Source organism: Rhinolophus sinicus, chromosome 8 (assembly GCF_057876585.1).
Source record: "Rhinolophus sinicus isolate RSI-liver-muscle chromosome 8, RSI-T2T, whole genome shotgun sequence".
NCBI lineage: Eukaryota > Metazoa > Chordata > Mammalia > Chiroptera > Rhinolophidae > Rhinolophus > Rhinolophus sinicus.
The window spans coordinates 32013046-32037310 of NC_142508.1; the positions used below are offsets into that span (position 1 = coordinate 32013046).

At 44.1% G+C, this 24265-nt stretch overlaps 1 protein-coding gene across 1 annotated transcript; it reads left to right on the forward strand.

The window, feature by feature from the left end:
• The first annotated feature begins 245 nt into the window (after nucleotides 1–245).
• On the forward strand, nucleotides 246–17325 carry LOC109434524 (uncharacterized). The gene is made up of 3 exons (XM_019711550.3): nucleotides 246–499; nucleotides 1640–1766; nucleotides 11717–17325. Exons 1-3 carry the CDS (start codon nucleotides 467–469, stop codon nucleotides 14539–14541), a joined length of 2985 nt encoding a protein of 994 aa, XP_019567109.2. The 5' UTR covers nucleotides 246–466; the 3' UTR covers nucleotides 14542–17325.
• Nucleotides 17326–24265: the final 6940 nt, after the last annotated feature.

Sequence of the window (24265 nt, forward strand, 5' to 3'; positions counted from 1 at the left end):
GTCAGAATTGAGATTTTGCCAGCAGTTAACAATGAGAAACCCCTGCTGTGGTAGGAGCACCATTTTACAGGATCCCTCCTGTGGCAAAAGTTCTGGTTGTTTAGGATGGAGAACTGCCTTCCCTCAGGCTCAAGAACTCTGGGAACTACCTTACCCAAAAGACACTGCGCTGAATTGAGCCAGTGAAAAACCGTGATGAAAATACTTCCATGAGATTTCACCCTGTTGGGGCGGGACTTCCGTTATCCTCCTCCTGGCGGCCATTCTTGCTGCTGCGGGTCTCTTCTGGCTCCAGAGGGCAGGGTCTAGATCCAGGTGCCAGACTGAAAAGGCGTGAAGGAGTCGTGGTCCCCGCCTCACAGGCACGGGTCAGAGGCTCGGCGACGCCGCCCGGGTGACCCGCGCCAGGTCTGGGACAGTGAGTGCTGCGCGTCTCCCGCAGCTTCCGCCCCGCCCACAGAGTCCGATGGCGGCGGCGGCGTTTAGGGGCCGGGCTCAGGTGAGTGTACGTCCCCCGGGCTCTCACCGCTCTCACACCACCTGAACTCTAAAGCCCCGGATGCGGGGCACCTGCTCACGTTCTGCAGCCCAGGCCCCGGTGGATCACATAGGTGGGGGAATACACGTCATCATGACAGTGCTCACGAGTTTGTCAGGAAGAGGATGGTGCCTGATGAGAAGTGATCACGGTTACTTTAAGTGAGAGAAAGTCTTGCAGGTGACTAAGGCTTCGATGGGATGAGTGGACATTATAGTTGTGGAGCCAGAGGAATAATCGAGACAAGATGACATTGAGGCAGGGCTCCTGCTTATGCACTGCTGTGTGGAGTCACCTGAATTTTGTGGTGCGCTTTGGTGTGGTCTGCGGAGTTTCCGTCTTGCCGGTGGATAAAGTCTGGGGCAGATACGGTCACTGTGAGCCACTGTTCCTGTAATGGATACCATCAGGGCTGGGGTTTTAAGAAGGGTTGAGTGGAGAGAGGAGGGTTGTGGCCGCTGACAGGAAGTGCATCACAGAAGTGGAAGTGGGTCACCTGCATCAGCAATTCACATGTGGTTCAGTATAGCTAATACTGAAGTAAAGATCAGATGTGAAGAGTCCTTCGAAGTAGCATTTGAGGCTTTCCCCCCTTTTTTTTTTAAATTAAAGTTTATTGGGGTGACAATTGTTAGTAAATGAGGCTTTCCCTTAATGCTTAGCTGTGGGAATGCAACTGGGACCTGAAGATGTGAGAGAGAGGTACATTGTACAGAATGATATGCATATTGAGAAGTGTGAGTTGGTGGCCTCAGGGCCCTAGTTTTGGGGACTTGGAGGATGAAGCACAAGCCCACTTTTGGCTGAGTCTAGTTACAATCTACACATTCCAGGGGAGTTGATTGACAGGGTGGATAGGACACTACAGGCTAGGGCCAGAGCTTGGATTACATCTCTGTACCCTCCTGCCTGATGTTGCTGAGAGCTGAACACAGTGAATAAAGGGACTCTGAAGATAGGATGGGCATCAATGGCACCTAGGTGTGGAATTCCTCTGAAGTGGGGAGCTTTGGAGGATCAATGTGTCATAGATGTGTGGGGAGATGGACTGTGGGTTCTCAGAAACAGAATGTTCATGGTTTCAACTGTCCCTTATAACAGGACAGAGTGACCTTTGAGGACATTGCTGTGTTCTTCTCCTGGGAGGAATGGAGGCTCCTTGATGAGGCTCAGAGACGCCTGTACCTCGATGTGATGCTGGAGAACTTTGCACTTATATCCTCGCTGGGTAAGACTCACAGCCTCCCCAGTGACCTGGTCTAGGCTCCGTCGTGCCTCACCTTCCTTTCCCCGGGGGGTGCTCTGTCCTCACTTGTGGACTGTGGGCACTGCTTGCTTCCCCAGTTTTCTGGGCGGTTGCTGTGTTGCTAGGGCTGGTTTGTTTGCACAGTTCTCTTCTCTCCCTGCAGCTCCAATATCTGCTGTACTGAAACCCTTTAGGAAAGGATTCAGGGTCAGTATTTCAGTGAGATTAATGGATTTCACCAGTAAGCTGGGTTAATGGGACAGATCCATATCACTTCTATGTCCCAGGGTTTGATCCCTTCCTTTAGCTGTCATTTCCTCCTGCCTCCTGTGCCAGGAATTGCAGATGTTGTCATGGTCATCACTCATCTAAACCACAGGCTTTTCAACACCCTCCCACAGGATTTGTAGTGTTTACACTGCTGTCCTTTTTTCCCTCAGCCTTGTCAAGATATAAAACTTATATATTAAAGTGTACAATGTGATGATTTGATATATATATATACACACACACACACACACACACAGTGAAATAATTGCCACAGTGAAGTTAAACATCATCGCCTCATAAAGTTACCTTATTGTTTATTTATTTTTTTTTACGGTAAGAATGCTTGAGATCTACTCTCAGTAAATTTCAAGTATATGAAATAATTATTAATTCTAGTCACCTTGCTCTTAATTACATCCTTAGAACTTAACTCATGTTGTAACTGAATGTTTGTACCTTTTGACAAACATCTTCTCGTTTCCCCTCAGATCCTGACATTCTACCCTTTAACTATGATTTTGACCTTCATTTCTTTTTAAAAAAATTTATGAAAACATAGCTAACATACAATATTATATTAGTTTCACATGTACATCATAGTTATTCAACATTTATAACATTTATATACCTAAAGAAGTGATCACCATAAGTCTAGTCCATCTGACACCTTATAATGTTAGACCTTTTTTTTTTTTTTTACATTCCGGCCTCAGTGTGTAAGGGTTCCATTCTGTCTACACCTTCACCAACACTTATCTCTGCTCTTTTGATGGTAGCCATCTTATAAGGTGAGAGGTGATATTGTCATTTTAATTTGCATTTTCCTGATGATTAGTGAGGAAGAACATCTTTTTATATCCGTTGGCCATTTTTAGATCTTTGATAAAATGTTTATTCAGGTCCTTTGCCCTTTTTTTTTCTTTTTTTTAAAATTGGGGAAGGGGAACAGGATTTTTTTGTTGTTGTTTATTGGGGAACAGTGTGTACTTCCAGGCCTTTTTTTCCAAGTCAAGTTGTCCTTTCAATCTTAGTTGTGGAGGGTGCCATTCAGCTTCAAGTTGTTGTCCTTTCAGTCTTAGTTGTGGAGGGTGCAGCTCAGCTCCAGGTCCAGTTGCCGTTTTCTAGTTGCAGGGGGCACAGCCCACCATCCCTTGTGGGAGTTGAACCGGCAACCTTGTGGTTGAGAGGACGCATTCCAACCAACTGAGCCATCTAGGAGCTCAGCGGCAACTCAGCTCAAGGTGCTGTGTTCAATCTTAGTTGCACGGGGCGCTGCCCACCATCCCTTGCGGGACTCAGGAATTGAACTGGAAACCTTGTGGTTGAGAGCCCATGCTCCAACCAACTGAGCCATCTGGGAGGCAGCTCAGCTCAAGGTGCCATATTCAATCTTAGTTGCAGGGGCACAGCCCACCGTCCCTTGCGGGAGTTGAACCGGCATCCTTGTGGTTGAGAGGACATGCTCCAACCAACTGAGCCATCTGGGAGCCCGGCGGCAGCTCAGCTCAAGGTGCCATGTTCAATCTTAGTTGCAGGGGGCCGAGCCCACCATCCCATGTGGGACTCAAGGAATTGAACTGGCAACCTTGTGGTTGAGAGCCCACTGGCCAATGTGGGAATCGAACCGGCAGCCCTCGGAGTTAGGGGCATGGAACTCTAACCGCCTGAGCCACTGGGCCGGCCCCTCCTTTGCCCATTTTTTAATCGGCTTGTTTTTTTGCTATTGAGTTGTATGAGTACCTTATATATTTTAGAATATCAATTCCTTATAAGACAGCTTTTACAAATATTTTCTCACTTTTCATTTTATTGATTGCTTCCTTTGCTTTACAGAAGCTTTTTAGTTTGATGTAGCTTGACTTAATTATTTTTGCCTTTGTTGTCTTTGCATTTGGTGTCATATCCAGAAAAATCATTGCCAAAACTAATGTCAAGGAGTTTTTTGTCTTTTTTTTTTTTCCCAAGAAGTTTTACATTTTCAAGTGTTACGTTTAAATCTTTAATGCATTTCAAGTTAATTTTTGTGAGTGGTATAAGGTAGGGTCCCAGTTTCTCTTCTTTGCATGTGCATTATCCAGTTTTCTCAACACCATTTAAAAATAGACTTTCCTTTCCCCACTGTAAGGTACTCGTACCCTTGTCAAAGAGTAGTTGACCACATCTGTGTGGATTTGTTTCTGGGCTCTCTATATTCTACCTCATAGGTCTTTGTGTCTATTTTTATTCCAGTACCATACTGTTTTGATTACTATTGTTTTATAATGTAGTTAAATCATGAAGTGTGATTCCTGTAATGTTGATCATTTTTATCAAACTTATTTGGCTTTTGGGATCATTTGTGGTTTAAATTTTAGTATTCTTTTTTGATTTCTGGTAAAAATGCCATTGAAATTTTGGTAGCAATTGCATTGAATCTGTAGGTTGCTTTGGGTAGTAGAGATATTTTAATAGTAATAATTCTTCCAGTCCAAGCACACAGGGTATCTTTCCATATACTTGTGTGTTCAGTTTCTTTCATCAGTGTCCTACTGTTTTCAGAGTCCAGATCTTTCACCTTCTTGGTTAAATTTATTCCAAGTGTAAATTTATTCCTAGTATAAAAAACATCTTATCATTTCTAATTCTATTATAAATGGGATTGATTTCTTAATTTCTTATTGATATATTTCATTATTAGTGTATAGATGTAACTGATTTTTTTGTGTTAATTTTGTATTTTGCAAATTTACTGGATTCGTTTGTTCATTCTGACAGTTTCTTGGTGTTTTTAGGGTTTTCTTTATATAAGATCATGTCATCTGCAAACAACATTATTTCTTTTTCAACTTGCTTACTTTTCATTTCTTTTTCTTGCCTTATTGTTCTGGCAAAGACTTTTAGTACTATTTTGAATAGCCATGGTGAGGTTGGACATCCTTCACGTGTTCCTGATCTTAGAGAAAACACCTTTACCTTTTCACTATTGAATACACTGGTAGCTGTGGGCTTATATGCAGCCTTTGTGATACTGAGTTACGTACCTTCCACACCTAGTTTTTCGTTTTTTTATCGTGAATGAATTCTGAATTTTGTCAATTGCTTTTCCTGCATCTATTGAGATGATTATATGATTTTTTTCTTTATTCTGTTAATATGGTTTAGCACATTTATTGATTCGCTTGTGATGAACCATCCTTGAACTCAAGGGATAAATCCACCATGATCCCAGTTTATGATTATTTCCAGGTGCTTTTGAATTTGTTTGCTAGTAATTTGTTGAGGTGGTTTTTTGTTTGTTTTTTAAATATCTATATTCATAAGGGATGTTGGCTGGTAATATTCTTTTCTTGCAGTGCCCTTATCTAGCTTTAGTGTCAGGTTAATGCTGGCCTCCTAAAATGAGTTTGGAAATGTTTTTTCCCCTTTAAAATTTTTGGAAGAGTTTAAGAAGAATTAGCATTAATCATTCTTAAAATATTATTAAAATTCACCAGTGAATCTATCTGGTCATGGCCTTTTCTTTGTGGGGAGATTTTTTTTTCCTTTATTGCTGATTTAATTTCCTTTTTATCGGTCTATTCAGAATTTCTGTTTCTTCATGATTCAGTGTTGGTAGGTTGTATGTTTCTAGCAATTTAGCTGTGTCTTCTAGGGAATCTGATTTCTTGGCCTGTAACCATTCATGGTTGTCTTTTGGGTACCTTTGTGTTTCTGTGCTATCAGTTGTAATTTCTCTTCTTTCATATCTGAATTAATTTATTTGAGTCTTCCCTCTGTTCTGTTAGTCTAGCCAAAGGTTTGTCAATGTTTATATTTTCAAAAAACCAATTCTTATATTGTTGATCTTGTTTTTCTAGTTTATATTTATTTTTCCTCTGATCTTTGTTTTTTCCTTTTTTCTGCTAACTTTGTTTTTTTCCCTAGTTTCTCAAGGTATTTAGGTTATTTGAGATCTCTGTTTTCTTAACACTGGCATGTATAACTCTAAACGTTCCTCTTAGAACTACTTTTGCACATTCCATATGTAGTTTTGTTTAAAAATTTTTTTATTTTCCTTTTGATTTTTTCTTTGATTAATTGGTTAGTACTGTGTTGTTTAATGTCCACATGTTTGTGAATTTTTCAGCTTTTCTCCTGGTACAGATTACTAGTTTTTTCCATTGTGTTAGGAAAAGGTATTTGATATGATTTCCGTCTTCTGAAATTTGTTAAGCCTTGTTTGATGTAACATAGGCTCTATCGTACAGAATATTCTATACACACTTGAGAAGAATGTGTACTGTGCTATAATAGGATGGAATGTTTACATATATATTATACACACACACACACACACACACACACACACACACACACAGAGGGTGCCTGAAATATGTATACACTTTTTAATAAAGAAAAAAAACTGTATTAAAATTGTGATACTCAATATATACCGATGAAGTTGTATATAACAAAAGATGAAGATGTGTATAATAACAAAAGATGAAGTCATGTGTATACATTTTTTTGGCACCCTTGGTATATATATCTGTTTAAATGTTACTTGGTTCAAATATATCTTTATAAATTTCTGTCTGTTTAACTACCTATTGTTGAAAGGGGGATATTGAAATTCTTTATTAATATTCTGTTATTGTCTTCCTGCCTTCGGATATGGTGTTATTTGCTTAATAGTTATTTTAGATGTGTGGTACATATATCCATATAATTGTTATATCTTGATGCTTGGCTCCATTATCATTATGTAATGACCTTCTTTGTCTCTTATGACAATTGTTGACTTAAAGTCTATTTGTCTGATGTAAGTATAGCTACTCCTTCTCTCTGTTGGGTTCCCTTTGGGTGGAATATTTCTTTCAATTCCTTCACTTTCAGCTGGTGTGTTCTTAAAGCTGAAGTTACTCTATTGTAGGCAGCATATAGTTGGGTCTTATTTTATTCCATTCAGCCAGTATATGTCTTTTAGTTGGAGAATTTTATTAGGACCTATTATTACCATCTTGTTTATTACTGTCTGGCTGTTTTGTAGTTCCTTTGTTCCTCTTTTTTTGTCTTTCTTTGTGATTTAATGATTTGGTGGTATGCTTTTATTCCACTTATGAGCATCATGTACCTAGATGTCTTTATCTCTTGTGTATTTATAGGGTTTTGCTTTGTAGTTATTATGGGGCTTATATAAAATATCTTATACGAGGTGTGATCAAAAACTATGGTGACTTTAAATTAAAAATATTTATTACAGTAAAAGATATATTGCCATTAATCCTCTTCAAAATACTCCCCCTTGCTTCGAACACACTTACCCATCATTCTTGCCACTTTCTGAAGCAGTTCTGGAAGTTCCCTTTTGTGTCTTTAGTGGCGCTCTCATGGCTGCCTCGATGTCCTGAATTAATTCAAAACGTTTGCCTTTCATGGTCATTTTGACTTTGGGGAATAGCCAGAAGTCGCACTGTGCCAAATCCAGTGAATGAGATGGATGGAGACACACTGTAATGTTTTTATTTGACAGAAATTGCTATATAACAGAAGCGATGTGTGACATGAAGCATTGTCATGATGGAGGATGGCTTACAGCACACTTGAAAATACACTTCTCTCAATTGTAGCTCGCACCCAACTGACTGCACCAAACCAGTTGAAACTTGTCACACATACTGTTAATAAGGTTCAATGTGCCACTTCTTGTATTGAAGATCCTTCCTTGCCTCTCCATTGGATGGCACTCAGCAGCAGCATTCACCATATTGTTTGATCATAATGGAAAAGCTCCATGTCACACATCACTTCTGGTATGGAAGTTTCTGTCAAATAAAAACATTACAGTGTGTCCCCATCCTCCTTATTCACTGGATTTGGCATTATGCGACTTCTGGCTCTTCCCTAAAGTCAAAATGACCATGAAAGGTAAAGATTTTGAATTGACTCAGGAAATCGAGGCAGCTACAACAGCATAACTAAAGACATTCAGGAAAGAGGACTTCCAGAACTGCTTCAGAAAGTGGCAAAAACAATGGGATAAGTGTGTTCGAAGCAAGGGGGAGTATTTTGGGAGGGAATTAATGGCAATATGTATTTTACTGTAATAATTTTTTAAATTTAAACATTAACTGTGTTTTTTTAATCACATTTCATAGTTATAACATTCTATTTTAAGCTGGTAAGTTCAATTGCATATAAAAACTTTTTTACAGCCCCCCACACACATATTTTATATTTTTGATATCACAATTTATATCAAAATATACACAAATATATCAAAATATATACAAAATGTATATTTTGTAACCATTATCAAATTGTTGTGAGTATAGTTATTTTTAATACTCTGTGTTTTGTCCTTTATATTATTCTCTATTACAGTATTAGAGTATTCTGAGTTTGACTCTATACTTAAGTTCATCAGTGGTTTAGTTTTCATGTTAATAATTAGTATACTTTCGTTTCATCTTGAACAACTTCCTATAGCATTTCTTGTAAGGTAGTACAAATGGCGATGAACTACTTCAGCTTCTGTTTGTCTGGGAAAGTGTCTCTCCTTCATTTTTGACTGACAGCTTTGCTAGTAAAGTAGCTTGGCTTGCAGTTTTTTCCTTTCAGCATTTAGAACATGCCATCCCACTCTGTCCTGGTATGCAATGTTTCAGCAAAGAAAGCTGCTCATACTCTTATGGTGGTTTCCTTGTATGAATGAGATGAGTTTATTTTGTCTTGCAGGTTTCAAAATTATTTGTCATTATTTTGAGTTTATTATAATATGTCTTGGTGCAGTCCTCTTTGGATTGAATCTCTGGGGATTTATGAGCATCATGTACCTAGATGATCACTTCTCTTCCCAGATTTCGGAAGTTTTTATCCATTATTTATTATTTAAAAAAAAATTTTTTTTACTTTTTATTGGGGAATGTTGGGGAACAGTGTGTTTTTCCAGGACCCATCAGCTCCAAGTCAAGTTGTTGTTTTCAGTCTAGTTGTGGAGGGTGCAGCTCTCTGGCCCATGTGGGAATTGAACCAGCAACTTTGGTGTTATGAGCACTGTGCTCTAAACGACTGAGCCAACCAGCTGCCCCATTATTTCTTTAAATAAGCTTTTTACACCTTCCTCTCTCTTCTTTTAGGGCTTTCATAATGCAAATATTGTTTTGTTTCATGACAACCCATAATTCATGTAGGCATTCTTCACTCTCTGTAGTTCTTGTCTCTTTTTTCTCCTGGATCAAAGACCTACTTTCTCACTCTCAGACTCATTCTTTTGATTGATAAAGTTAACTGTTGATGCTCTCTGTTGCATTTTTCATTTCATTCATTGTATTCTTTAACACCATGATTTCTGTTTTTTCTTTGATATTTTCTATTTCTCTGCTGAAAATCTCATTTTGTTTGTATGACTGTTTTCTTTTTGTTGAATTGTCTGTTTTCTTGTAGCTTCCTGAACTTCCTTTAATCATTTATTTTGAATTCTTTTTCTAACCATTCACAGATCTGCACTTCTTTGGCATGATTGATAAATTATTGTGTTCCTTTGTGGGGGTTGATATTTCCTTGATTTTTCATTTGTTTTGTTTTTTGGTGTAGCCTTGTGTTGACGTCAGTACATTTCATAGAGCAGAATTTATTCCAGACTTTATGGAAAGGTTTTGGTGGGAAGATCTTCACCTGTGTGTGGGTGCAAGTGTGCTAGGTTGGTAGGATATGGCAATTCTGACTACAAGAAGGCCCAACAGCTTAGTGCCTGCAGCTCTGTCATCTGAGGTCAGTGAAGATTACAGGAGTCCTCAACAGTTAAGGCTTTGGGTGTCCACACCAGTAAAGGTTGATGAGGACCTCCTGGTTTCTTTCTCCCATGGGAAATGTTTTGGTTGAGCAGTTTCCTCATGATGCCAGTCCTTGGGCACCTTCATGATGGTGGTAGCATTGGTGTCTGATTTTCAGGCACCTGTGGAACAGGTATGGATCTGGATTCTAAGGTGTCACTATACACAGAGCAATAGCAGTTCTAGGGTCCCAGATAATGAATAGCCTGCAGTGGCATAGACTTTGCTGTGTGAGAGGCAGTCACACTGATCGAAAATGGAACCTGTGACCACTGCACAGGTACACACAGAGAGACAGTGTCTCTGGGGTGCAGAGGTGCAGGCTACCCCACAGTGGCCATGGCTTGGCTTTGGTGCCTGAGAAATGGGCACTCGCATGACAGCCGTGGAATCAGGTTATGGAAAATGGGCATCCATGGAGCATTTGCAGCTCTGGAGCCTGGGGCATGTGGAGGGTTGAGGGACATGGCTTCCCTGATCCTGGAATGAAGCAATAGCTGCTTCTTTGCTGGGGGCAAGTCAGTGTACTGTTTTCTGGTAGGCTTCTGTGGTGATGGCTCTTGGTTACTTTAGTGTAAAAGCATCCAGTGTCCTCTGTGGAGCAGGCGGCTGGGGTCCACACCTGCAGACACTTGGTATCCTCTGCTGTGCAAACTGTGGGGGTCCACAGCTGTATAGGGACTGTTGAGGATCTTTGAGTCAAAGGCTTCTGGAGTCCTCTGCAGAGCAGAATGTTGAGGAATGTGATGGCATCTGCCCTTTGGCTGGTGCACATGTTCCCCACCTTTCTTGTTCCTTTTTCTTCTCCAGGTGTCTTCACTAAGCTGATGTCCCCAGCAATCCTCTTTGTGTGGTTATTCTCCTTTTTTATGCTCAACCGTGTTGCTATAGTATTTTAATTGGACTCTTGAGCCTTCTAGGGCCAATTTCATTTGTAGATATCTTTCTTAATTTCTTTTTGTTGTGGTGAGGGCTGGTTTCCTCCACCATCATGCTGACATCACTCATCTAGATCTTTTTTTGGGATTTGTTTTGTGCCTTGTTGCTCTGGGACAGTGCTGGCCATTCACTTCTCTGTTCTTTCCTTGGGACTCGTATCATCCATGTCCCATGTAGTTTCCCAATTAAGACTTACAGGGAAGAGTCCTTTGTGCATCGGGGGATGGACATGACTCCAGTCATGGCAGAGCGGGTCTCGGGGTATGATCCTTGTGAGTTGCAACTGTGGAGATTGTGCCATCAATGCTGTGTTCACATCATGCCAGGAAAGTGTCCATTCAACCAGAGTTTTTGTGCCATTGCCAGTAGCCACACCCCATTTCTGCCCTTACTTTTCTACCGTTAAAACTTTGCTGACTTGTCAGTTCTGTTATTCTTCATTTCTACTGTGGTTTCTAGCCCAGGGATAATCTTTACCTCTCTTGACTCCACATCTCACCCATTTCTTTCAACTCTCTTTCTGTAATGCTCATCAACATTGGCTTTCATATATCCCTAAATTAACCTTGGACAGCAGCTAATTTATTGCAATTGGATTTTAATTGGGCTTGGATGCACACTTCTGCCCAGCCTCATGTCTGCAGGAGAAAAGAATATGCAGGAAGCTGTGGGAAGAGGAAATGAGTTGCATGCCCTTCCTCTCTTCCTGTGTCATACCTTGTCCTTGTGTCCTTCCCCTGGTGAGGTCTCTACCATTTTGTGACCTTTGAGGTCCAGTAACATAATAGCTAGTCTTTCACCTGAATTCCAATTTTCTTGTTTTGGAAAGCGTTTTATACATTCATGCTTGCATGTGACAGATGCACATCTGGTGGGTTTGTCCCCTCCTTATAGTAAAGATGTACTTCACCACCATTTCTTTGTGTGCAGGTTGCTGCTGTGGAGCAGGGGATGTGGAGACACCCACTGAACAGAATGGTTGTGTAGAAGTGTCACAGGCCAGGACTCCTGAGGGAGCTTCGACTTCCCAGAAGACACACCCCTGCAAGATGTGTGGTCCAGTCTTGAGAGACATCTTCCATTTGGCTGAGCAGCAGGGAACACGACACAGCCAGAAACTGTTGAGGTGTGGGGCATGTGCAAAACGATTTTATTTCAGTGCAAACATGCACCAGCACCAGAAGCAGCACATGGGAGGGACACCCTTCAGGAACAGTGTGGACAGGTCCTTGATTGTGAAGAGCTGCAGATTCCATGTGTCAGAGAAACCTTGTACCTGCAAGGATTTTGGGAAGGACTTCCTGATCACCTCAGGACACCTCCAACAACAGGCCACTCATACCAGGGAGGAGCCAAACAAAACCACCCAGTGGGAAGCAACTTTACAAAGAAAAAATCATCACACTCCAGGAGAATGTAAAAAAGCCTTTAATGCCCAACACATACTTGTTCAGGAACAGGATGTTCACACTGAAAGACAGCGTTTTGTGTGCCGTGAATGTGGGAAAACTTTTAGGTATAAATCCTCATTTGTTGTTCACCAGAGAATCCACACTGGAGAAAATTTTCATATGTGTAGTGAATATGGAAAACGCTTTAAGGGAAGTTCAACCCTCAATCAACATCGAAAAATTCAGACTGGAGGAAAGCAGTACAAGTGTGGCAAATGTGGGAAATCCTTAAGTCACAAATCTGTCCTCATTCATCGCCTGGGATGGCACAATGGAAAAAACAGTTACATGTGCAGTGAATGTATTCAATCTTTTAGTCATAGCTCAGTGTTCATTCGACATCAGAGAGCTCAAACTGGAGAAAAACCTTATAAGTGTAGTGACTGTGCGAAATCTTTTACTTCTGTCGCTGCCCTCAGTTATCATCAGAGCTCTCACACAGGAGAGAGGCCTTATGGGTGCAGTGATTGTGGGAAATCTTTTATCTCTAGGTCTGATCTCCGTTATCATCAGAGAGTTCATTCTGGAGAAAGGCCTTATGAGTGTAGTGTATGTGGGAAATCATTTATCACTCGTACTGCTCTCCGTTATCATCACAGAGTTCACACTGGAGAAAGGCCTTATGAGTGTAGTGAGTGTGGGAAGTCCTTTACCCGAAGAAATAATCTCATTATACACCTAGGAGTTCACTCAGGCTACAAGGCTTATGAGTGTGGTGAATGTGGGAAATCTTTTACCTTTAGCTCTAGCCTCCGTTATCATCATAGAGTTCACACAGGAGAAAGGCCTTATGAGTGCAGTGAGTGTGGGAAATCTTTTAACAATAGGTGGACACTTGTTCGACACCAGAGAATTCACACAGGAGAAAAGCCGTATGTGTGCAGTAAGTGTGGCAAATCTTTTGCCTGTAGCTCTACCCTTCAGTATCACGAGCGAGGTCACCTTGGAGAAAGGCCTTATGAGTGCAGTGAATGTGGGAGATCTTTTACCACTAGCTCTGCCCTCCGTTATCATCAGAGTGTTCACACAGGAGAAAGGCCTTATGGGTGTACTGAATGTGGGAAATCTTTTATCGCTAGGTCTGACCTCCAGTATCATCAGAAAACTCATTCTGGAGAAAGGCCTTACGAGTGTAGAGAATGTGGGAAATCCTTTATTCGAAGAAATAACCTCATTTTACACCAGAGAGTTCACACAGGAGAAAGGCCTTACCAGTGTAGTGAATGTGGGAAGTCTTTTAACAATAAGTGGACACTCATTCAACATCAGAGAGTTCACACAGGAGAAAAGCCTTATGTGTGCAGTGAATGTGGGAAATCTTTTACTTCTAGTTCCACCCTCTGCTATCATCAGAGAACTCATGCAGGAAAAAGGCCCTATGAGTGCAGTGAATGTGGGAAATCTTTTACATCTAGTTCTACCCTCCATTACCATCAGAGAGTTCACACAGGAGAAAAACCTTATGTGTGCAGTGAGTGTGGGAAATCTTTTACCTTTAGCTCTAGCCTCCGTTATCATCATAGAGTGCACACTGGAGAAAGGCCATATGAGTGCAGTGAGTGTGGAAAATCTTTTAAGGATAGATCACAATTCAATAAACACCGAAGAGGACATACTGGAGAAAGGCCTTACGAGTGCAGTGAATGTGGGAAATCCTTTAGCCACAAATCGTCCCTCTCGATACATCAGAGAATTCATAATAGAGAAAGGTCTTATAAGTGTAGTGAATGTGAGAAATCTTTTACCTCTACCTCTGGTCTTGGTTATCATCAGAGACTTCACAGGGGAGAAAGGCCTTATCAGTGCAGTGAATGTGGGAAATCTTTTACTAGTAGCTCGATACTGGTTCGACACCAGAGAGTTCACACAGGAGAAAGGCCTTACGAGTGTAGTGAATGTGGAAAATCATTTGCCAGTAGTGATACCCTCTCTTACCATCAGAGAATTCATACAGGAAAAAAGCCTTATGAATGCAGTCAATGTGGAAAATCTTTTGCCTCTGGTTCCACCCTCCGTTATCATCAGAGAGTTCACACTGGTGAAAGGCCTTATGAGTGCACTGATTGTGGGAAATCTTTTATCTGTAGCTCCAAACTCCGTTATCATCAGAGAGTTCACACTGGTGAAAGGCCTTATGAGTGCAGTGAATGTGGAAAGTCGTTTAGAGATAGTTCCCAATTCAGTCAACACCGGAGAGGTCACACAGGAGAAAGGCCTTATGAGTGCAGTGAATGTGGGAAATTTTTTATGCGAAAATCTACTCTCTGTCAACATCAGAGAATTCACACTAGAGAAAAGCCGTAGGTGTGCAGGGAATACAAATTTCTGTTCCGTGTAACCACTAGAGGAAACTCTTTGAGGAGCCATCTGTCTGAATTGAATCTCATACATCTGAGTGTGCACAGTGGCAAGATTCCCCATACGTGTCATTTATATGGGAAGCTTATGTAAATATGTTGCACTTTCTGATTTGCCCAGGGTTCTTTCCAGGTTTATGTTGCTTCTATAATAGTTTGTGTGGTTAAAGCCATTTCACCTTTACTACCTGGCAGGTCCACAGAGTTTGCATCATCCACCACCCTAATGTGCTCAGGGAAGCTGACCTTTGGCCACCCATGTATTGTCACAAACGAGGAGTAACCTGAGCCCTTAGGGGGTCAGGTTTCCCTCCTTGACAACCTTGGACATGGATCTGGGTCATTGTTGGCCTAGAGAATATCATGAGTTCGGCTGGCATCATGCAGAGAAATGACTATCTTTTCCAGGGACGTGTCGATCTCATGTGATGAGTTTTTTCAGCTTCTGACTTATGAACTTGAGAAGTGCCTGTTGCACATTGCTTTGGTTTATACAATAATCAAGGCCTTATAATTTAAGTCCTCTTTAATCTTGGGTGTTCTGTTTATTGTATGGGGTGATTTGTAAACTGTTTGGGGTCCTACAAGTATGAAGAAAGGTGAACAACTTCCTAGGGGTCTCAGACTTTCTCTGCCTGTGTAAGGCCTGGAAACAACTTGCCAGTTTTGACCAAATTTGCATTGCTGTTCATGGTGGCTTAGGCAGGACTGAAGGGCTTTCTGGTCCTCACTTGAGGCCTGGATGTTGTGTATTTTAGGAGTCTCAGCAATCACCCTGAGGAGAGGGCAGGTATGAGATCATCAGGTACTTCTGAGAATTGCATGATTTTTCCTTTACTCAAAGCAGATATCACAGGTTATACCAGCATTGTTGAGAGGCTGTCTTCCCCAAGTCTACAGTCATGTGCCCTGATGTCCACAATTCATTGAGCTAGGGTCACTGGTTGTAAGGCTGCTGGGTCCAAAGGAAACCATACTTGGTACAGAGACACTAGCCTAATAGGGATTGGAGAAGACTGCACCAACTAAATGGAACATACCTCTTCTAAAAGTGCATCCAGAAATGTTTACAGTGACTGCATGGTAAGTGTGTACATAAACTCAGGACCTCCAGGCATGTTTATCTTGTGTAGCCGATGTCGTCAGAAAAAATAAAAATAATTGAAAGGTTTTCTGGATTCCCATAGACGCTCAGTGATGTCTGCCTCAGAATCATTACTGCACAACAGGAAAGAGGAAAAGGGGGCTCTGTAGTCCAGGGATGTTTCTCTTTAGACCCAGGCAGCATTCATGTTTACTGAGGTGAAAATGTTTTCATTACGTATTTGCTACCACTGAGGCAATACTGACCCCTAGAGGGCATGGGGAGAGAGACAAGTCAATATAGGGTGGTCAAACCTATTTTCCAAAAAGATTGGGACATAAAGAATTTTTTATCTTGAGCCGTTTTTTAAAGCTTCAGTAGGTGTAATTTACATGTACTACCTGCACATATTTAAAATGTACAATTTGATAAGTTTTGACATAAGTGTAAACCTAGGAAACCATCATCGCAGTCCTGATAATGACCATATCTCTACTTTATTGCTAGCGGCTGCCACTGAGGCCAGACTGACCTCACTGGGACAGGAGAAGAGGTTGTAGACTCAATATAGAGTTAACAAAATAGTTATTTTCTGAAAAGAGTGGGAGATCTAGATTTTTATTTCGAATAGTTTTTAAAGCTTTAGTAAGGTATAATTCACATGCATTAAAACACGTTTAAAGTTTACACTTTGATAAATTTTTCCATGTGTAAGAATCTGTGAAACATAACCATTAGAATGAGCATCTGTCACTTGCATATTTGTCTCCTGTCCTTTTATCTCCATGCCTTTCCTGGACCTTACAGCAACCATTGATTTACTCTCTTTACAGATTAGTTTGGATTTTTCTACACTTACGTGATTGAAATTTAAAAAGTGGGGGCAGCTGGATGGCTCAGTTGGTTAGAGTGCGAGCTCTTAACAATAGGATTGCCAGTTTGATTCCCACATGGGCCAGTGAGCTGCGCCCTCCACATCTAGATTGAATATGACGAGCTGCTGCTGAGCTTCTGGAGGGGTGTCTGGATGGCTCAGTTAGAGCGCGAGCTCTCAAAAACAAGGTTGCCAGTTCAATTCCCTCATGGGCACAACTGAGATTGAAAATGGCGACTGGACTTGGAGTTGAGCTGCGCCCTCCACAACTAGATTGAAAGACAGTGACTTGGAGATGATGGGCCCTGGAGAAACACTGTCCCCCCAATATTCCCCAATAAAAACTTTTTAAAAATGTTTTTAATATTTATTTTTTCCCCTCCATTCCCTCATACTGCATAATTGTCCTGAGATTTATCAGTGGTGCTTATGTGAGTAGTTAATTCTTTTACTGAGTAGTATTTTCTCTCCATCTTTGGGCAATCAGGCTATTTTCAGTTTGGGGCTGTTGCAAATAAAGCTGCTGTGAGAATTTTCATTACAATTCTTTATATGGAGAGATGTTTCATTTCTGTTAAACTGCATTGCCTAAATCACAGGGTGAGTGAGTGTTGAAGTTTTAAAGAAACTGCAAAACTCATTGAAAATTATTGTTCCCTTTTGCATTTCCACCAGCTGTGTATGAGAGTCCTATTTCCTCCACGTCCCTGCCAATACTTGATGTGGTCATTCTTTAATGTTAACCCTTTTAGTAAATGTATAATGCTATCTCAGTGTGGTTTTAATTGCATTTCCTCAGGGATTTGATTTTGAGCATTTTCTCATGTCTTTATTTGCCACTTGTATATATTCTGTACAACTTCTGTTATCATTTGCCTATTTTCCTTCATAAGTTATGTCTAGTTCACTTTTTGTTTATGAATAAGACTGAAACAGTGCCATGTCCACAGGAACCACAGCATCAACTTAAGGTGTCTTAAAACACTGATATTTGGTCCTCCACAATGTCTGAGTTGATAGGTTTGGGTTTGGGGCGGAGAAGTAACATTTCTAGTAAGTCCTTTGGCAGTGCTGATGAACAAGGTCAATACAAAGATGAAACTGAAAACAAGTTTTCTAGGAAAGGCCAGGCTGCCTCCCTCCAGTTCCAGGCCATCTGCAGACTTGGAGAGAGCAGCAGAGCTAAGGTTTCTAGTGGAGCTCTTCTGAGTGTCTGCAGTGAGGCAAGCAGGCTAAAGGGGGGTGGCAAAAAGCGCTTGAGTCCCAGGACCTCCACTACCAATGAGCCCTGTGAGGGCTCCAGGCACTGAAGCAACCTAGCTACCTCTTTCTTTGGTTTGGAACTGTAAAACACAGAGGTCATTAATCTGAAGTGGTTCCAATGTCGTGCTGCCTACATAAGCAAACTGGGAAACCTAAGCCAGGTTAAATTCTTGTAAATGCCTCATTGGTAAGAAATTGAACCTAAGAACAACCAATCACAAACAGCCAACTAGGCCTTCCCAAATGACGGTGAGCTGTAGCCAATCAAGTAATTTCCTTGCATTGTTTCCCCTTCTGCTCTACAGAAGCCTTTCCCCTAGTTCGGTTTGGTGCTGCCTGACTGGAACTGGTGTTTACTCAAACGCTTCAAAATTTTAATGTACCTCAGTTTATCTTCAAAGAGAAGTACACCTCTCCACCCTCCCAAAAAGAAAAGAAAAAACCCCACAGGGTTCATCCTTGTCAATGGCCTCTCAGTAAGGAGGCTGTGGGGACACAGTCCCAGAGAGCAGTTTCCAGGCTCTCAGCCTCACCTGGAAAGGGGCTGGTTCAGTTATTAGATGGCCATCAGCTGTAATCAGATGGCCATCTTCTGTGGCTGGGCCATCGGCTGTTACTGGTTAGCCATTAGCCACTAATATAACAGCCGTGGCAACGCTAGGGGGCATTGGTTGGTTGGTTGGTAGAGAAGCAGACAGTGGATAGCAGCTAGCAAGTGGGGTTGTTGGTTGGCAGACAAGCAGATGGTGGATTGCGGATCATGTGGATCCCACTTCGTGTGTCTCACCTGGCCGCAGCAAGACTGGGGTGCAGGAAGACCCCTTGTTGAGATACTGGCGGATGTTTGCTTTTGTGCCTTGACAGCCGCTGGTGAGAATATAGTTATATGACTCTATGGCTCCGCTGTTGTTCCTTTTCAGCCTCACCATATGCCGCGTTCTTGTGCAGGGAGCAGGACCAGAGACTACATTACAGAGTCCTTCCTTGCTGCTTCATGCAATGCTGATATCCCATCTGACATGCAGGGTGTCATGCGGGATCTCTGGTCCCTCTCCCCACATAATAATGCAGGATATGGCGAGGCCAAAAAGGAACACCAACGGAGCCATGGATGGGGGGTTCATACCACTATAGTCTTGGTGGTGGCTGGGTTGGAGACACAGTAAGCAGGATCCACACGATCCACAGCCTGCCGCCCGCTTCTCTGCCAACCCACCTCACTTGCTAGCTGCAATCCGCCGTGCGAACTGCAATCTGCCCTTGCTAGCTTAGCCACGGCAGTTATATCAGTGGCTAATGGCTAACTGGTTACAGCTGATGGCCAACTAGTCACAGCTGATGGCCATCAAATCACAGCTGATGGCCATCTACTGCCCAAGTCAGGACCTTTCCACGTGAGGCTGAGAGCCTGGAAACTGCTCTCAGGGATTCTGTCCCCAAACTCCACCCCTACAGGGTCTCACCCACAATCTACGTGACAAACATCTCCCACGAGGGGCCCTGTGTCGTATTAACCTATAGGCATGTATGGGCGGGAAGAAATAGCAGTTTTAGGAATGAACAATGGTAAATCCCTTCCATCTGGGAGGATACACGCTAGCTTTTTGTCCTGGGAAAAGAGGGTCACTGCCACTGGCACATTTCCCGGTTTGTGGTACCAGACCTTTATGGTAGTACTTGGGGTCCCTTGCGTGATTTCAACATGTAACAGAACAGGGGGCCCCATAATCGGCCATAGTGAGAGCACATAGGTTCCCCGCAAAATCATCCCGGCATCGGGACCTCCATATACCACAGTCACTTGTGGTGGCCACCCCTGGCGTCACTTGCAAATCATGGGTCAAACCAGCCCCCCATGGGACTATCAAGCCCAACCACTGACAGTGGGGGCTTTTGATCCACCAGGGCCAAGTCCATTGCTGCAGTTCCACCGCTTTCAAGCATGTGGGTGCTGGCAGCAAAATGTTTCCATTTCTGCCATAGCCTGGCTTTAACAGAGTCTCACTTGTGGTAACCTGTAGTAAACTGAATGGGAGCAGCTGTTCGATGTAGCAGAGCTTCTACTAGTGCGGGCCCTCCCTTCAGTGGTCTCTCATTCAGGGTTCTCAAGACATCCCATAGACAAGAGGCCCAGTTGCACATCATGGGAGGGTGTTTTGAAACCCTGAGGCCTTGCTTCAAAAGGCCGTTGTAGCGTCCAATCATGCCAGCTGCTTGGGGGTTATATAGGGTATGAAACAATCATTGTATGTCCATCCTGGCAGCCTAGAGCTGCACTTCTTGCCCCGTAAAATGGGTACTCCTGTCACTTTCAATGACTTGGGGGCGCCCATAGAGGGCGCACAGCCATGTAAGAGTGACTACTGTACGTGGCTGATCCGCAGCCGGACACGGCCAAGCAAACGTCAACACCGTTGCAGTGTCCACTGCTGTGAATGCATACATCACATTGCGGACCTTAGGCAGGGGTCCAGGGGTCCAATGTAATCCACTTTCCAGCAAGTGAGGGGCACCCTCCCTCGCATAATTTGCTGTGTTTCCCAGGGGAGCCTCCACCTTTGGGGGCTGTCCTGGGCACAGACGGCACAGTCATAGCAGGCATCTGCTATCTCCTGCCATTTCAAAGGCAGGCCCCAGCATCTGCTCACCTGCCACATGGTTCTGCCTCCAGCGTGCTGTAATTTCCTATGCAGCCAGTGGGCCACATCAGTGGCAGGGGCCTGTTCTAACCATCGAACCCGTGCTAGAGCGTCTGCTTCATCATTACCTGGGGACACTAAGGGGGAGTGAGCTGTGACATGCATTAGGGTCACCTCCTTTCTCTGCCCTAGGTCCCAGAGGTCCTGCCACATGGCTTGACCCCACAGTGGATGGTGTCCTACCAACTAGTTTTGGTGTTTCCACATACAGAGCCACCACGTTAGGCCCCGGAACACCACCTAGCTGTCAGTACAAATAAGTAGGGGCCCAGGCTCGTGGCTGATTATCCACACAGCCCATAGCTCAGCCCACTGGCTACTCTGCCCCATCCCAGTATCAAACCAAATGGTTCTGTTTTGGGATGCACACCAATACCGTCCAAACGGCTGCAGCTCCTCAGCTAGAACCATCAGTTACCAGGCATCTTCAGGTACTGGGGGCTGTCCTTCTCTGTATGGTGAGGGCTCCAAGTCCTCCTTCTAGGCAGAGCGCTTGGCTCAGCCTGGGCTACAATCTCCACAGGCTCCAGGACCTGTTGTAGCTCTGTGCTCAATGGGCTTAAACTAAGGATGCTCCAAGTAGGCACCACAATTGGCGAGGGTGGTGGTCTGTGCCATCCCCATTTTGGGTCCCTGGGTCCATGTAAGGACCCATCCTGGATGGGATAGGTTTTTCGAACCAACACCTGTGACGTTCCTGTGATGGCTTCTGTGGCTACTAGGGCTGCATACACAGCAGCCAGCTGTTTCTCTATTAGAGAGTAGCAGACTTCCGCTACTTTCCACAATTGGGACCAAAATCCCACTGGCAACCAGAGACACTCCTGCCATTGCCAGAGGCCCCAACCGTACCCTTCTTGGGTTACATGAACATCAAGTTCAAATGGGCAACCAGGGTCTACTACTTGCAGAGCCTGTGCCTGCTGCACTGCCAGTTTTGTGGCAACAAAGTCTTGCTCTATAGCCTCTGTCCAATCCCATGAGGCCCCTTTTTCATCATGTTATACAAGGGTCACCCCATTTGTGCTAAATGGGGTACAAATGCCTGCCAATACCCCAGCAGACCCAAATACGTCTGCAGTTGGGAGACCTTGGTCGGCTGGGGAAAGGCTTGTATTTGTCAATAATTGCCTCAGGTATGACCTTAGTCTTACCCAACCACAAAACACCAAAAAACTTGACAGATAAGCCAGGGCCTTGGACCTTTTCCTCATTCACCACCCAGCCATGTGACTTCAGGAGGCAGAGAAGAGAGGGAGCTGCTTGCTCTAAATCTGAAAGAGAATCAGATGTTAGTAAAATGTCATCAACATAGTGAAACAAGGCCACAGAGGACAGGTGATCCCACTGTGTCAAATCCTGGGCTACAAGCCCATGGCATATAGTGGGGCTGTGCAAGTGTCCTTGCAAAAGGACTTGAAAAGTCCATTGCCACCCATCCCAAGTAAAAGCAAACTGCTCTTGATACTCAGGTGCAATGTCAATGGAGAAAAAAGCATTGACCAAGTCCACTATATAGTGATACGTTCCCAGGCAGACAGTTATAGGATCCATCAAATCGTCTATTGAAGGCACTGCAACGTGCAAGGGTGGTGTCACCTTATTTAACTCCATATGGTCCACAGTCATTCGCCAGGTCCCATCTGGCTTCTTGACAGGCCATACTGGGGAGTTAAAGGGACTGTGCATTGGCCTTACAATATGTGCCTTCTCCAATTCCAATATTGTACGACCAATCTCCTCCTGTCCTCCTGGCAGGTGGTACTGTTGCACCATAACCACGCACTGGGGCTGCGGCAACACTTGAGGAGGGTGGTGAGCATGCCCACATGTCACTGCTTTCACCACCCAGATCCAGACATGGAACTCTCCAACCGATGTCTGTAAACTGAGGCCATGTAGTACGTCCACCCCTAGAATATATTCCAGAATGGGGGAGACATACACCTTGTAGGTACAGGGGTTGTGGGGGGGGGGGGAGAAGACTTCCTATACCCAGCGGTAAGGAAACAGCTTTTACAGTCAGTCTTTCCCCCGTAGCCATCAATGCAGATTGCTGGTCCGGGGAACAGTTCTGGGTTCCCATAAACAAGACTGCAGTCTGTGCCAGTGTCCACTAGGGCTAAAACCCTCTGCACATTGGAAGGGGACCAATGTATGGACAGTTCCACATAGGGCCTCCAGTCCCAGCTCGTCCCCTCTGACCCGGTACCTTGGCCCCACCCCTAATCAAGCTGAAAGGAGTCGGCCTCAATCGGCTGCATGAAGTCCTGGATGGACACGGGTCACGCTTTCCTGGACTTCTCCTTTAGGCTTCGCCGGAATTGCTGTTCTGAACGCAACTGTTTCTGAAGTTCCAACAAGAGTGCATTGGGTTGTTGGTCTATTTTTTCCCAATCAACTCCTGCTGCCACAAGATCACGCCACATCTGTGTGTGTGTTACTCTCTGAAGCCTGCGACCTCGCCCCCTTACTTTTGACTTGGGCTTCCAGATCTTAACTTCTCAGGCCTCCTGTCTTCACTTCCCTTGCCACCGGCTTTCAGCAGCCCCTAGGGTGGTCATGGCAATGGTAACTTCATGGATCCGCCACCCCACATAGGGTATAAGAATGGCAACCAAGGATCCAAAAGCACTTGGAGGGGCAGTATCCAAAACCAGATCTCTCATGCTGGTTTTAAAATGCTCGTCATCCGGCCCCCACATATTAGGGTTGAACATTGCCTGTCTCATACCCATTTCATGGATGATTTGAGTAAGTTCTGTATATGATTGCCATTTACTCACAGTGTCTGGCAGCTTGCCAGCCTGTCCCCATACTGTGCGTACCGCAGCAGTGAGCCACTCCATTAAAGAATGGTTGCCCTGGTCGTTGGCCAACCTATGGCAGTTCTGTAACCTTTGTCACAGGGACGGATGCACTCTCACGAAGGCTAGCTTTTCCATCTCGCCTGGGGAGCAGAGAATGTTGTCTGCTCCTTCATCCCATAAACGTAATAGCCAAGCTGAGACTGGCTCTCCAGGGCACTGTCGGTACCGCCTCCCCAGCTCCTGCAACTCAGTGGGAGTGTATGGGGTGTAGGTTGTGAACTCAGTCACAGCTGGGTTGCTGGCAGCAACGCCCCCAGGGCCCAAAGGTTGCTCACATTTTACCTTTTGCTTCAAGATGGGCCAGGCGTGGGGGTTGGGAGCTACATTGTCTCCACTCGCGTTGTCATCTGCCTCTGTCTCAGAGTCTCCACTGTTGGGCTCATCCTCTAACAGAGCTTCCAGCGCCCCTCCGGGGCTGCTGGTCCTGCACCTGAGCTATTTCGTTAAGCACGTCCTCAATGTTATGACTCAAGGCCATGAGGAACATCCAGCCCACACGGCCGGCTGTACTCTTCGCCTCCTCTGGCAAACGCTCAGCCAGAGCCTGCAGGGCCCTATCCATGCTGGCCGGAGAGCCATCCATGTTGTCCCACACCTCCTTGGGGGTCCGGCTCCTGAGAACAGTGGCCACCAGGCACCACACACTGTGTGGGGGCCACATGTCCTCCTGCCCAGAGTCAGACACCATTCCTACCTGGCCAGAATCCTACTTGCCGTGCCAGGCATCTGATTGGGTGGAGACCTCAGTGTCGGATGCCCACAACTCTAGGACCCCATGGCAGCAGCAGACAACCAAAAGGTGATGCCCGCCACGGCCAATAGGGTGGCGTGCCATCTGGAGGCTTGAGAGACCCATCAATTCACCGAGGGGTAACATTTCT